Source organism: Magnolia sinica, chromosome 5 (assembly GCF_029962835.1).
Source record: "Magnolia sinica isolate HGM2019 chromosome 5, MsV1, whole genome shotgun sequence".
NCBI classification, from domain to species: Eukaryota; Viridiplantae; Streptophyta; class Magnoliopsida; order Magnoliales; family Magnoliaceae; genus Magnolia; species Magnolia sinica.
The window spans coordinates 21711291-21727997 of NC_080577.1; the positions used below are offsets into that span (position 1 = coordinate 21711291).

The window sequence follows — 16707 nt, forward strand, 5'->3', positions numbered from 1 at the left end:
TTTAGAAGTATGAAAAATAAGGCCTTTAGATTCAAGAATTGGGCCTCAAAATCTCTCACTGTCACAGAAATCTGCTTAAGTCTGATCAGTCTCATGACATCAGTCAATCAAACAATAGTGGTAAATATAGGAGTCTATGAATGCAGCAGACAAAGTGCTTGAGGAAGGACCTAATTGTAATATTTTCATTGTTCTCAATTGCCCCTCTGACCAGGAGATTCAGGATGTTATGAGCAAGAACCATAAGATATAAAGAAATTCAGAAGTCCAGGCAACCTCATCGATAAAAATAAAATATATATATATATACATTTTTTTTTTTAAAAAAAAAAGGAACAATAGAAGATGCAAATTACACTCTCAACATGTAAGTCAAGTCATGCTGTACCATGGATGTTAGCCAAAGTAAAAATAACAACCTCGGGATGTTAGCCAGGTCATGTTGGGGTCATGCAAATTACAAGATGAGAAGATGCCAATTATCATAGAGGATGGAAAACCAAAATAGAACAGAGATTAAAAGTATACCTCTTATACCAAGAAAAATCATTGGGTATGCTTGCTTTTGCATTTTTAAGGTGATCAAGTTCCACCAGAACATCAAGCAACTTCAACATGGACCTGAAGTAGAATGACAGAACTACATTAGCTTCAAGTCCTCCATCTATACCCTATCTGGATTGCCACGCTACATAAATTTTATAGCAAGACAATCAATAAATTTTTTTAGCAAGACAAGCAATAATTGTGACAGTTTTAAAAAGTCAATTAATTAGTTGTAGCATAAACATACTTTGCAATGGCAGAACAAGATTCATGTAACCGACCACAATTAGTTGGGAAATAAGGATTAGATGATGATGACAAATATTTTGCACCTTTTTTTTCTTTTTTTTCCTTTTTTTGCTTCCAAACCAACGCTATTCGGAAAACCAATGCATGAGCTTGATGTAAAACATTAAAGTGATTAACTAATCGAACTTCCAATCAGATGGCAAGCAGCTACCAAGACAGCACAAGGTGGCAAGGGGCCCCTCCATCTAGATTTAAAATAAAAACTAATATATATATATATATATATATATATATATATATAAAATGCTCCTCCAAATTCATCTTCATGTCAAAACCAATCATTCCACGAATGATGAACAAAATTAATATTTGAAACAATCGCACTTATTTAGATGATCTTCACTGCTCCAGAGAAAGGTAGAAAGAAAAGAAGAAAAGGAGAAAGTAAAGAAAAGTGTGTTTTGAGGAAAGGGAAAAAAGCTGCATGTGTTCCAGCCCCCTTTTCTATTTACATAACAGGAACTTTAGATAATTATAAATAGGTCATTATTCTATCGCATATTACAAGACACTTTCTAAACACTCCCCCTCAAACTTGGCATAAATATATATCATGCCCAGCTTGCGAAGAACATATTCCAATTTTGAATTAATAACTCCCTTAATGAAAATGTCAACAAGCTAATTCCCAGTTGTTACAAGTGGTAGACAAAGATCTTGAGAGATAATTAGCTTAAGAATGAAGTACCTGTCAACTTCAATGTGCTTGGTAGTTGGTACAGTCATGCTATTATGTTATGCTAATAGTTGCCTTGTTATCACACAACAGCTTCATAGGAGCATTCACCTTGATTTCCAAATCACGTAACAGAATTTTTAGCCACAATAACTCCTCTACATCATGTGTTATAGCCCTATGCGCTGCTTCAGCACTAGATTTAGCCACTACAATTTGCTTCTTGCCTCTCCAGGTCACTAAATTTCCTCCCACAAAAGTACAATATCATGTAGTTAACTGTCTATCATCAACACCACCAGCCCAATCTGCATCAATGTAGGCCTCTATGCGTAGATGGCCATGATTTTGCAAACAAAAGGCCATTCCCAAGTGATGCCTTCAAATATCTCAAGATTCTTTCAACTACCTCTAAGTGAGAAGCCTACATAACAGACTCACCACACTTATTACATGTACTAAATCAGGTTACGTGGGAGAAAGGTAGAGAGTCGGTCAACCGATCTCTAATGCTTCTCTTTATTGGGTAACTCCCCCTCAATTCGGCTAAGCTTATGATTAAGATCAATAGGTGTGTCGGTCGAACCTAGCTTACCAATCTCCTTCAGAAGGTCTAAGGTATACTTTCTATGAGAAATAAAGATATCTTTCTTTGATCGAGCACCCTCTACAACTAGAAAATATTTCAAATTTCCTAGATAATGCAGTAGGGACATTTTCACACCGAGCTCGAGTGGGGTCAACTGTGGGATGCAGGGGCACACTCAGGGTAGGCGGGGCCCACGGGAGAGGTCTCGTGTTCAATACTCCTTACCGGGGGTGATTAATGCGCATTTCACACCGGGCTCGACTGGGGTAACCTGTGGGATGCAAGGACACACTCGAGGTGGGCAGCCCGTGTGAAGCGGTACCCATGTGATTTGGGGCCCACAAAGGGGGTTCGGTCTAGGTCCTAACCCATGAGATGTGGGGCCTGGGCTATGAGATAAAGGGATTAATTCGCCATACTTTAACAATTTGAGCTTTTAGAGCAAGTGGTTAATTGTCCTGCATCACTAGATCCTTAATTTCAAACTCTTTTGCCAAATATTCCTTTAAGTTTTGAATCTCCTGGGAATCATTTCTTGTCGCCACAATATCACTACATAAACAATCGAAGCCATAATCAACAATCCCCATCGCCTCCCAAAGGGCTTATGGTCGGTGCAACTCTAGGAAAAATCAATCCTCTTCACTGCTTGACAAAATCTCTCAAACCAAACCCGAGGAGATTGTTTGATCCCATAAATAGATTTCTTCCACCTACAAACCTTTCCTTCACTGTTAGAGACCTTGAAACTAGGTAGAGAAGACATATACACTTCCTCCTTCAAGTCTCCATCAAGAAATGAATTTTTCGCATCTAGCTAATACAACAACCAAGAAAAGTTGGCTACAAGCGATAGTAGAACCCATATAGAGTTCATCTTAGCTACAAGTGCAAACGTTTCCTTGTAGTGAATCCGATATGTCCGAGCGTACCCCTTAGTAGCAAGCCTCACTTTATACCTTTCAATAGAACCATCTACCTTATGTTTTACTATAGAGATCAATTTGCAGCCCACGGGTTCCTTTCCTTTGGGTAAATCAACCAATTCCCACATTCCATTCTTAATTAAGGCCCTCATCTCTTCCATCATAGCCTCACACAACATTGGATTGGAGACTGCCTCTTGAAATCTAGAAGGCAATGCAACAGAAGAAATCAAAAACAAGAAAAAATAAAAGGAAGGAGACGAGGTTGCATACTAGAAAATTTTGGATATAGGATGCAAAGCACATTGATGCTTTCGTTTGCATAAGGCAATGGGAGCACTATCCTCAGAGGAAGAAGGAACGGAGAAGGGAGAGGGATTACCTGGTTCCAAGGAATCATAATTAGTGGGGGGGCGTGTCACAATAATCACCCCTTTTTGGCATCTTGTGTGTACTTGTAGTTCCTTCACCTATAAGTGCTAGGCAGCACCAGTAGTGGTATTGGTAGGCTACCCTGGATCTACTAGAACAACAAATGATGGACTGTAAGGAATGGTAACAGGAAGGGTATAAACTGGCAATGGATACTTCTCTTCCAACTCTCTAAGCTCCCACTAAAGAGAGGCAGGATTATAGGAAAAATAAGGCAATGGACTCAAAAAAGGTGACATCAATAGTGGCAAAACATTCCCACACACAAAATCAAAACATTTGTAACTTTTTTATGTAGAGGGATACCCAAAATTACACCCTCAGACCCAGGATATCAATGAAACACACATGCCCAAAGACACAAGATGGAAGAATGAAAGAAGGTTGCTCTAGACAAAGGACCTAATGTGGGGACTTCAATCTCAACACCCTGGATGGCATATGATTAACAAGATAGGCAGTTTTAAGCATTGCATCAGCCCAAAAAACGCTCTGAAACATGCATCCCTAACAACATACTCTGAGTAACTTCAAGCAGATAACAATTCTTCTGTTCTGCCACTCCATTCTGTTAAGAAGTGTATGTACAAGAGCTTTGATGAGTCATCCTATACTCTTCTAAATAACCCCGTAAATTACCTTCAAACCATTCTTGAGCATTGTCTAACCAAAATATTTTTATTTTCTTATCAAACTGGGTGAGAACCATCTTACAATATTTTTTTAACAATATGTGGTACTTCATCACGAATGCATCCCTGTCAAGATACTCCAAGTAACTTTAAGAAGATGACGATTCTTTTGTTATGTCACTCCATTCTATTCCAGAGTGTACATACAAGAGCTTTGATGAGTCATCCCATACTCTTCTAAACAACCCCATAATTCACCTTCAAAGTATTCTCAAGCATTGTCTCACTGAAATATTTTTATTTTCTTATCAAACTGGGCGAAAACCATCTTACAATATTTTTTTAATAATAGGTGGTGCTTCATCATGAGTCTTCATAGATACAGCCAGGTGCAACAGGAGAAATCATCCACAAAAGAAATGAAATATCGATAGCCATCCACGGATATAATGGGAGCAAGTCCCCACACATCAGAATGAAAAATATGAAATGGAAGCCAACTTTTATTCAAACTTGGGAAAGAAGTTGATCTACAATGCTACAACTCACGAACTTCACACTATAAATTATGACTCAAAACTCACTTTAACAAGTCTAGAAATAACAACTTCAATGATTGAAAAGACATTTCATATATGACTGTCATGGTCTGACCTGGCATTATTATGATCCTTATTAAGGCAACTACTTGACTATAAGACTGAAAGAGAACAAATAATATCCAAAAGATAGAGACCATCTGCTTCACGACTACTCCCAATTGTTTTCCATATCACCAAGTCCCAAAAAATACAATATGTAGGAAAGAAAGTAGCACAAAAGTTCAATTTTTTTTGTGAGACTACAACAGACAATAAATTTGTGGATGAACATGGAACGTGAAGAACAAAGAATGGAGACAAGTGATCATTAAGTTTGATATCACCCTTCCCAAAATAGAAGATAGGGAACCATTAGTAATTCTCACTTTATCTCTTCCAAAAGATAGACTATATGAAGAAAAAATGGACAATGGACATGTCATGTGAAAGATGCACCTCAATCAATGATCCAGGTTGGGCTAGATAAGGGACGACCTAGGCTGGATGAGGGACGAAAGACAAGGTTAGTAGACACATGTGTACCTGACTATACAAATGAAGTAGAAGCAGATGGACCTTCTAATTGCAAAAGTAGACAACAAAGGCATTCCAATTCCATAATAGATAAATTGTCTGAGGCCAATGAGGACTACGTAGTAAGGGGGTTAATGTGGAAGAAGAGAGCACCCGAGGAAGGATGAACAAAGGCAACTAGAAAGCCAATGGAGAAAGAAGGTTGCCTAGGATGGTTAAACTTCGTTGGTCAACCATGGAGATCCCAATAAGTCTCCTGTGTATGGTGTTTTTTCCATAATGGTCGTATCTCAACTTATAATTTTCATTGAGCGCTCGAGTCTTTTGAGTTGATCCTTTTCAACCCTTCGATGAACTATAAGAGACTTCAAGAGTTGAATGGTATCGTAGAACGAAAGAACCGTCATCTTCTTGAAGTTGCTCATACCCTTCTCCTTGGTATGCACCTAACTAAACTTTTTTTGAGTAATGCTCTTTTAATTGCAACTTTCCCTATTAATCGTATACCCTCACGTATTTTGTCTCACAAATCTTCATTTACTATGTTGTATTCTCATGGAAATCCCTTTCCTCTACCACCTAAATTTTTTTGTTGCACATGCTTTGTTCAGATTTTGGATGGTAGTAATGATAAACTTAGCCTCATGGCAACTAAATGTGCCTTCTTGGGATACATTCAGAGTCAAAAAGGGTATGAGTGTTATAACCCCTCAACTCGCAAGAAATATGTCTTTACCGATGTAACCTTCTTTGAGGATATTCCATTTTTCTCAGCTTAAGATCGATCCCTCTATGATCCTCTTGCGCAAAGGGACCCGATCTTGTACTCAGCACCCCATTAGCAATTTCGTTTCATATGTTCATCTTTCACCATCCTTTCAGTCATTTGCAGCTTCCATTTCATCACAGACTATTCATCAGTCTCTATCACACTCTTCAAAGTCCTAACTAGATGAATGCCATGATGGAAGAAATGTTTGCGCTTGAGAATAATCATACTTGGGAACTAGTTCCTCTTCCTCCAGGGCACAAACCTGTTAGATGTCAATGGGTTTACAAGGTCAAGTTCCTTCATGATGGCTCCATTGATCGTTATAAAGCCCGTCTTGTTGCTAAGGGCTACACGGAGAATCATGGTGTGAATTACTTTGAGACATTCTCTCCGATGGCTAAGCTTAATTCTAATTGTATGGTTATCCCCTTGGCCGTCATTTTATCATGGCCCTTGTTTCAACTCAATGTTAAGAATGCATTTCTTCATGGTGATCTTGTAGAGGAAGTCTACATGCATCAACCTACTGGCTTTGTTATTTCCCACAATCCTATGGTTGTATGTTTGTTGAAGAAGGCTCTTTATGGACTCAAACAGTCCCTGTGTGCGTAGTTCGAAAATTTTAGTCAGGCTCTCATGGAGTTCGACTTTGTTCGTAGTCATGCCGATCAATCCCTCTTTATATGCCGTCGATCGACAGGAATCATGGTTCTCATTGTGTATGTGGATGATATTGTATTGTCCGGCAGTGATTTTGTTGGAATGAGGGATGTCAAAGAATTTCTGAAGACCAATTTTGAAATCAAGGATCTTGGTCCTATGAATTGAGGTTGGTCGATCCCCATCCGAGGTAGTCTTGTCACAACGAAAATATGCTCTTAATCTTCTCATGGAGACCAGGATGTCAAGATGCAAACCTATTACAACCCCCATGGATACTTCGCAGAAGCTTTAGCCAGATGATGGTACTCTTCTTTCTGATCCTTTGATGCATCGACATCTTTTAGGCCGGCTATTTACTTGACTATTACTCGCCCAAATATCTCCTTTGTGGTGGACGTTGTTAGCCAATTCATGCAAGCTCCCCATTCTTCACATCTCACAGCAGTATACTGCATACTTTGGTATCTTAAATCAGCCCCAAGCCTTGGCCTCTGCTTTTACTCTCATGGTCATCTTCATCTTTCTGGCTATTCCGATGTTGATTGTGCACATAGTACCTATGATCACAGTTCTACGTCCGGCTTCTGTACCTTCCTAAGTGGCAATCTTGTTACATAAAAGAGCAAGAAGCAACCGGTTATTGCTCAATCCTCGACTGAAGCAAAATATCATGCCATGGCTCATGCAACATATGAGCTCATGTGGCTTCACACCCTTCTTAAAGAACTTGGTTGTTCTCCTTCGGCTCCTATTCCTCTTTATTGCGACAACTAAGCGACCATGCATATTACTCATAACCCGGTTTTCCATGAGCGCACCAAGCATATTGAGGTTGACCATCAATTTATTCAGGAAAAAGTTGCCTCTAAGGAAATCTTCACCCCTTTTGTTCGATCGAGGGATCAGCTTGCTGATGTTCTGACAAAGTCTTTAAGTCGAGATGCTCTGCATCGTGTTCATGACAAGTTGAGCATAATCAACATCTATGCTCCAACTTAAGGGAGAGTCTAGAGAGTGTAAGCGTAAAGTGTGTGTGTGTGTGTGTGTGTGTGTGTGTTAAGTGGCTCTTTTAATGTAAGTGCATGTGCACACTTTCTTCTCATGTTATGTACTATATGTTCTATTCTAATAAAACACTGTGTGTGGGCATGTTAGATACACAACATTTTCCCCAAACTCTCTTCTTCTCTCTCACTCTTCTCCTCTCTTCTCCACAACCTAGTCATCTTCTGCTGTCACCATAAACACCTATGGCTGCTGTGGAACTTAAGGCCCCGGAAACATTGGAAGTGGCCTCTGAACTACTGATAGTCAACATCTTCCCACGGAAGCAGTTCATTATATTCTCTAAAGAATAGCAAAAAAACTTGTCTTGAATTTCAAAGAGGCTCAATAAAAACTAACCAAAAATGGGCTTAAACGAGGTTATGCAGCTCCATCCTTTACAAATCTTATTATAAAATTCACAAATCTCAACAGAATAAGATGGTTTTTTTATTATAGATATGGAAAATGGTCAGATGCATCGATTCAATGTGGAAAAGTTCCACACACAAAAAAGCTTCAGAAAGTGGCACACAAAAAACCAAATCAAACCTTTTTTCAAGACTACTTCATCTCAAGAAAAAAAAATCACCAGATACTAACCCGAAAATCATGGAAAAAATAAAAAATAAACACCACAATTCTTCTAAAATCGTTCTCTTCTAGATCCTATACTTTTCTTCCTCAAGGGACCATCCAACTGTGCACTACTGATGTCACCCATACGGCAAGATGACATCAGCAGCAGGCCCCTCCTATGAAACCTCCAATCAATGCAAGGATGTATGGTCCGATACCTAGTAGATGAGGAAAAAATCTTAGAGGGAAAGGTAGACAGAAAAGAAGATGAAGAAGAACGGAAGGAGAAAGGAGAAGAAAAGAGAATGTTTGGACGAAAGGGAAAAAAAAAAAAGCTGCCAGCGTTCCTGCCCCATTTTCTATTTATGTAAGGAACTTCAGAAAATTACTTATTCTATCCCATATTACAAAAAGGGGTCCTCTCCAAACACATATCTCAACAAATATTTTCCACAGCAGCAAAGATTAAAGATAAATGTTTTGAAACACTGCAATATTTTTTCACCAACAAGGTAACCTAGCAACAAAAATTATTGAGCCTTTGTTCAATTACCAGAATATTAACTAAAATAAATTAAGATACCCTCCTTCTCATCAGACATTGGCCTAGTGCAAAAAAGAAACCATTCAAAACTAGAATACACTAAAAGGAAACAGATGGCGCACCAAAGATGAGTTATTGTAGGGCCATTAATTCGCCTTTCAGGCCTGGAAAATCGCTGCATGTCAGCGGCTAGCTGCATCAAATGGAACGTAACCCTATTAGATCATCATCACAACATACTAGTTTCTCATCAGCTAATCTCACAGCAATTGAAAGAATGCCTCACTATTTTGTTCTGAAAACAAGAAAGGGATCATGAGATTATTTATCCAAATTTCAGAAATATATGTAGAACCCACCTCAATTAAGAGCATAAAAATACATATATAAAGTATCAGCGAGATGCTTCAAATAATAGCTGCCTGTCTAAGCTAGAAAACCCAGTTGACTAGATCAGCCAAATCTTTTTTTAATCTAAGCAAGAGATACATGCATAAATTAGCCAAGGTTTTATGCATTGTTATCGCTATATGTAGTCACCTCTTAGGATATGGAAACATGTATCAATATCGTTGATGATATGCAGAGACCAGGGAATGTATCACTATCCAAAGGAAACATTGGGAAAACATTCAAAAAATGGTGAAATTTTTCAGTGAAACTTCAAGAGATGTTAAAAAACACATGATTACACACCTAGGACTCAAAATATTACAAAAATCAACTATATATGGTAGGTTTCCATTGTATAGAGGCCCAAACTAAGTGATGTCAAACAAATATATTTAATTAATAAAATATGGTTTTAATAACTAATTTTTAAGAAATAATACAATCAATCAATGCAATAATGCAATAATTTTAAACACCCCTAAGAAGAGACCCCCAAGAAATATTGAAATTTTTGGGTTTTCTGGTATTTTGTATGCATCAATGCTGGAATCATTGATACTATCAATAATATTGGTGATATTATCACATGTATCAACAACACTGTATTTATTTCAAAGAGATGTCGCCGATATCTTGCGATAGTGATATTATCAATAATATCGATGATAACCGGTAAAGTGTGTTGTTGCCCCCCAGTGTAACATTGATGATAACTGGTAAACTGTGTTGTTACCCCCAGTGTCCATACTATGGCTGAGGCGAGATAAAGATAATATCAACAGATATCATCAATAATATCAGTGATATTCTGTGTAAAACAAGAGGAGCTGAAAGCTTTTCTGTATTTGAGACAACCCAATGGGATTGAATATTTAGAGATTACAACCATCTATACAAGGAAAACAATAAACTCAGAATCTTCTACCTATGGAAATAAACTATATAAGGTATACTAGTTATACAAGGTATGTGAGCTGTCTAACATCCCCCCTCAAACTAATGCTGGTCATCGACAAGTAATAGTTTGCCAACTAGAAAAGAGTGACGTGTAGAAGCGAGGGACTTGGTGAGAACGTCGGCAATCTGATCATGGGATGTAACATGTGGAAGAGAAACGCGCCCAGACTGAAATTTCTCGCGGATAAAGTGACAGTCAACTTCAATATGTTTCGTCTGTTCATGAAAAACCGGGTTAGAGGCAATTTGAATGGCACTGAGATTATCGGCATGGAGTGGAGTAGGATTTTGTAGAGGAATGCCCAAGTCTGAAAGAAGTCCACCTAACCAGACGAGCTCACTACACGCAGCAGACATCGCCCGATACTCGGCTTATGTGCTCGATTTGGAAACAGTGGCCTGCTTCTCACACTTCCAAGAGATGAGAGAAGTGCCGAGAAAGACACAGTAGCCAGTGGTAGATCTTCGTGTGAAAGCGCAACCGGCCCAATCAGCATCCGAATAAGCACGAAGGTCTAGAATCGCCGTGGAGGAGAAGAACAGGGATCGATCTAGAGTTCCACGAAGATACCATAGGATGCGCAACACCGCAGTCATATGAAGAGTCCGAGGAGCAGAAACAAACTGACTAACGACTTAGACAGGTAGGCAATATCAGGGCGAGTCATAGTTAAGTAAACCAGACTCTCAACCAAACGGTGGTATAAGTCGGGTTGTGCAAGTAGATCACCATCGTCACGGCCATAGTGAACATTAAGTTCTAAGGGAGTCTGAACTGTTTTCTGATCCGTCAATGATGCCAGGACGAGAAGATCCTTTGTATATTTACGCTGGCTAACCAGGATCCCACGGTTGGAACGTGAAAATTCAAGTCCAAGAAAATATATTAGATCGCCAAGGTCTTTCATCTTAAAGGATGATTGCAGAACTTCCTTTAAAGCCGAAATGTCAATAGCATCGTTACCAGTCAGGAGGAGGTCGTCAACATAGGCCAGAACAATGACAATTCCGTGAGCAGTGGTGCGTAAAAATAAGGATGGGTCATGACCACTTTGAGTAAAGCCAGCACTCGTAACAACATCATGAAAGCATTGGAACCATACTCGAGGTGCCTGTTTGAGGCCGTACAGGGCTTTCTTTAGGCCATATACCTTATTGTCAAGGATTAAAGAGCCAGGAGGAGGTTTCAAATATACGGTTTCTTGGAGGTCTCCATGAAGAAAGGCATTTTTCACATCCATCTAAGCAAGTGGCCATGAGCGAACAGAAGATATAGCCATAAGAGTACGAACAGTTTTCATCTTGGCCACGGGAGTGAAAGTCTCATAATAATCAATTCCGTATTCATGTTTGTATCCCTGAGCGACAAGTCGAGCCTTGTATCGATCCAATGATCCATCAGACTTGAGCTTGACAGAATAAATTCATTTGCTACCAATTAGCTGTTGGTCAGCAGGTCGAGTGACAATGTCCCACGTATGATTATCATCCAATGCCGCAAGTTCTTCTGCCATAGCCTTCTTCCAACAATCATGAGTGGCTGCCTGAGAGTATGAAGTAGGAATAGAAACAGTATCCAGAGTAGCATTCATGGCAGACATAAAGCATATTAAGCGATCAAGCGCTCGATGTTCACGAGCGGAACGACGTATCGAGGTAGGTTCGGGATCTGCAACAGGTACAGTAGGTTCAGGTTGAGTAATAGGTGGTGGATCTGTACGTGGTCGACGTGAGTAAACCTGCAACGGACGAGGGAGAGTACTTGAGACAGACGGAATTTCTGGAAAGGCGGTTAGACCAGGAGAGTTTGGAGTGTGCGGAGGAGGAAGAGATGAATGAAAGGCAATGTGTTCAAGAAAAACAACATGTCGTGAAACCCGAACATGACGAGAAACCGGATCATAATATCGAAAACCCTTCTGAGTTTCCCCAAATCCCAAGTACATACATTTGACCGATTTTGGAGATAGTTTGTTACGTTCACGTGAAGCCAGGTGAACATAATAGATACAACCAAAAACACGAAATGTGGAATATGCAGGAAGTAGGCCGGTGAGAACAAAGTAAGGAGATTTACTGTTCAGAACTTTGGTTGGCATCCGGTTAATCAAGTAGACGGAATGTAACATTCCTTTTGCCCAGAAAGAACGAGGAACACTCACAGCTGTCATTAGGGCGTTGGCAGTTTCAACAAAATGGGAATTTTTTTGTTCAGCCACCCCGTTCTGTTGTGGAGTATCAAAACGGGTGGTCTGATGAATAATCCCATGACCTTGAAGAAATGTACGAAAATCGGTTGAGAGATATTCCCCTCCTGAGTCAGAGCGGAGGGTTTGAACTGGAACTCGAAATTGAGTCTCCACCATAGAGTGAAATGACTTGAATTTTTCAAAAACTTGTGACTTCGATTGCAGAAAGTAAATCCAAGTGTAACGTGTGAAATCATCAATGAATATAACATGATATCGTAACCCAGAGAGAGACATAATTGGTAGACCCCATACATCCGTATGCACAAGTTCAAACATAGAAGATGATTTTGTAGTACTTAGAGAAAAGGGAATACACTTACCTTTTGAAAGACAACAGGAAGAACAAGAATAATCCAAATCATTTTTATTAAGAAAAATATTCCCTAACATGCCAGGCGAAATTAACTGAAGTAACCGATCGGAATGTGGATGACCCAGGCGAAAGTACCACAGTTTCCACAATTTATTTGTCGAACAAATATCTGATGAAGATGGAGAAAAGAAACAATGAGCCGGAGTGACAGATGGATCAAAGTCCAACACGTACAAACGACCATACCGCCTACCCGTCCCACGTACCTTCCCCGTTGCCAAATCCTGCACAAAACAACAGTGTGGAAGAAATATGACTAAGCAGTTATTGGATATGAGTTGACCAACTGAAATTAAATTGGAAGAGAGGTTAGGGACATGAAACACATCACGAAGGGTGAACTGGCTATGAGCAGAATGAGAGAAAGTCAATGATCCAACGGACTGAATAGGTAGTCTAGTGTCATCCGCAGTAGAAATAGCCTGATTGCTGGTGTAGGGACAGATGTAACGAAGATGGGATACATCACCGGTTATATAATTGGAAGCACCCGAATTGAAGAACCATGCAGGAGATGGGGATATACCTGACATACCGGCCGCAGAAAGGGCCTGAACGATTTACTGGAGCATTGCAGGAATCAACGGAGATGAAAGACCTTCAGCAGAAACAGTAGATACAGAATCACTAACAGACGGCTCGGAAAAAATAATGGCAGCAGTAGCAGAAAGAGCACGACCACGGCCATGACGTCCACGGCGCCGAAAGAAGATACATAGGCACGTGTACAGTAGTCCTGAATACCATGACCAGTCCGTCAACAATAAGCTCACCATTCCTTGCATTGAGCGACAACATGACCCACCTTGTTGCACCCACGACAAGTCAAAGGAGAGGAACCAGAACCACGTGTTGGTGGAGTGGTGGACACAGCAAGCACCATTTCAGATGAGCCCGGAGTTGAGGAAGGAAGAGAGAACTTTCAGTCGTTGTTCTTCAGCCAATAAATCATTAATAACCGAATTCAATGAAGGAGTAGGGCTACGGTTCAAGAGAGCAGCCCGACAATGCTCAAATTCTGGACGTAGCTTCATAAGGAATTGACGAACTTGCGTACTCTTGTACATAGTTTGGAATATTTTAAAGTCATGAGAAAATGTTGGATCCATTATAGCCATCTCTGTTCAAATTGTGACAATTTTGGAGTAAAATGATTGAACACTGTCGTCACCCCGAGTAAGGTTAACGAGATCTTGTTCCAGGCGGTATAACCAGGCTGCATTACTCTGTTGATAAATTATCTGGAGATGTTCCTACATTGCCTTAGTAGTACGATGAGGTGTGAGGTCAACAGTAATGGATCGATCGACTGAATCGAGAATCCAGGTAATAATCCATCCATTGTTCATTTCTCAATTAGCTAATTTGGTGGCATCTGTAGAAGTGGGGATAGGAACAGATCCATCAATTAGTCCCTACAAACCACGACCCTTGAGGAACTTCTGAAAATGGATGACCCATAGAGAATAGTTGGTACCATCAAAACTACAACGTGGGGCCTCTGTACGTGAGGAGTCCTTGTCCATTGATCTGAAGTAATGTAAAGCACGGAAAGAGTTTCAACAAAAGAAGGTTTTACATGTACTGTACAGCATGAGATACCCAAGGGATTGCAGTTTTTGGATCTGGCGGAATAGCAACAGCAACAGGGGCTTTGGATCAGGAAAAGCTAAATCGGAACAGAGGGGCGCTGGATCTGGATCTGGACGAGCAAAAGGGCAGGTGCATAGAGGGGCTGGATGAGCAGAAGGGTCAGGTGCGCTGGATTTGGACGAGCAGAAGGGTCAGGTGCGCTGGATCGGACGAGCAGAGGGGCCGGACGAGCTCAGGTGCTGGATCTAGATCTGGATCGAAACAGAGGAGCGCTGGATCTGGAACAGAGGGGCGCTGGATCTGGACGAGCAGAAGAGCAGAAGGGCAGGAGCACTGGATCGGACGAGCAGAGGGGCCGGACGAGCGCAGGTGCGCCGGATCGGACGAGCAGAGGGGCTGGTGCGCTGGATCGGACGAGCAGAGGGGCTAGAAGAGCTTAGGTGCGCCGGATCTAGACGATCAGAGGGTCAAGAGCACTGGATCTGGACGAGCAGGGGCCGAAAATCGCAGGGGAGCAAAGGGGCAGAGGGGTCGGATGAGCAAAGGCAGTCGGATCTGACAGGTGGTGCCGATTTTGGATCAGTGAAGCTCTAATGCCATGAAAACCAAGAGGAGCTGAAAGCTTTTCTGTATTTGAGACAATCCAATGGGGTTGAATATATAAAGATTACAACCATCTATATAAGGAAAGTAGTAAACGCAGAATCCCCTACCTATAGAAACAAGAGATATAAGGTTACAAGATATACAAAGTGTTTCCATTGTCGACAAAAAATCGATAATATCGCCGATATTATCGGTGTCGCTGGACCAACGATACCGAAACACCAAAAATTCGTTTCTCTTCCTAATGTCGACGAAATATCGGTGATATTTTCGATTTTATCGGAAAAACAAATAATTATCAGCGACAACTCTCCCTATTATTTCAAAAAAAAACAAAATAGATATAGAAAAAAAATAAAATCTCTTACCATTTTTTTTCTCAAAACCTGCCTGCAAGAGTGACTTTCGGATGGATTTGGTGGGCCAATCACGGTCGATAGCGCTGGATTTTCAGAGGTAAGAAATCTCTTTCTTTTTTCTTTGAAAAGAATAGATTTGAAAGAAATCCAATTTTGGCAAGGTTGCAGGGGATTTAAGTTGGGATTTGAAAAAAATAGAAATTTCGGGAAAAATAATCGGAATTTTTTTTTAGGCGGAAAAAACGACGGAAGCCCTTTCGGTGAAGATGAGACGAAAGGGGCGCGGATTAGCTACTGACAGGTTGCGTAGCTAGACTAGCTACTGAGTGACGTCACTAAGTTCCGTGGGCCCCATCATGATGTATGTTTTGTATCCACGCCTTCCATCCATTTGGAGAGATCATTTTAGGGCAATATCCAAAGAATGAGTTAAATCCAATGATCCAGTGGGCCCCAGCACAGAAAACTGTGGGAACAGTGACGCCCACCATTAAAAACTACTGAAGGCCACAAAAGGTTTAGATCAAGCTTATATTTATGTTTTCCCTTATTTCATGTATTTTTTAACTTTTGAATGGGTTGGATTTCAAATAAACATTATGGTGGGCCGTAGGATAATTTCAACAGTGGGCACTCTCCCCACTGCTTTCTGTGGCGGGGTCCGGTACAGATTTTTATCTCCCTCATTCATTAGCTCCTGCCCTAAAATGATATCTCAAAATGGATGGACGGTGTGGATACAACACATACATTATAGTGGGGCCCACATAACTTGGTCACGTCACTTCCATGGCAGACTCGCGATTCAACCTGTCAGTATCTAATCTGCATCCGCGTGGGTACGTGTCATGCGATGACGAGAGTGCTGAAGCTCCTGGAGCTCCGAGTTGTACGAACGGTTTAAAGGTTATCAAAATTAACTGGGCCCCAAATTGATGTATTTATTACATCCATACCGTTCATTCATTTTTCAAATTCATTTTAGAGCATGAATCAAAAAATAAATCATAACCTAATCTCAAATGGACCACACCAGAAATAGCAGTGGTTAATGATTTTCACCGTTAAAACATTCGTAGGGCCCACCATAAAGTTTATTTTCAATTAAATCTGTTCATAAGGTCAAAAATACCTAGATTAAGAGGAAAAATACATAATATTGATCCAAAACTTATGTGACCCCAAAAAAGGTTTCAATGGTATACATTCAATCCCCCACTGCTTTATGCGGTGTGATCCACTTGATCTTTATATCTATCTTATTTTTCAGCTCAGGCCTTAATACGAGCTCATAAAATGAATGGACGGTTTGGATATAACACATACCTCATGATGGGACTCATAGAA

At 40.4% G+C, this 16707-nt stretch overlaps 1 protein-coding gene across 1 annotated transcript in view; it reads right to left on the bottom strand.

The window, feature by feature from the left end:
- The window catches only part of LOC131245721 (protein PIR), a 154153-nt gene that overhangs the window by 116580 nt on the left and 20866 nt on the right, over positions 1 to 16707 (bottom strand). The window contains exons 7-8 of the mRNA XM_058245368.1: positions 8950 to 9020; positions 529 to 621 (exon numbers count right to left, since the gene is read on the bottom strand). Of these exons, the coding sequence (XP_058101351.1) occupies positions 529 to 621; positions 8950 to 9020 (164 nt within the window). The remainder of the gene's footprint in view (positions 1 to 528; positions 622 to 8949; positions 9021 to 16707) is intronic.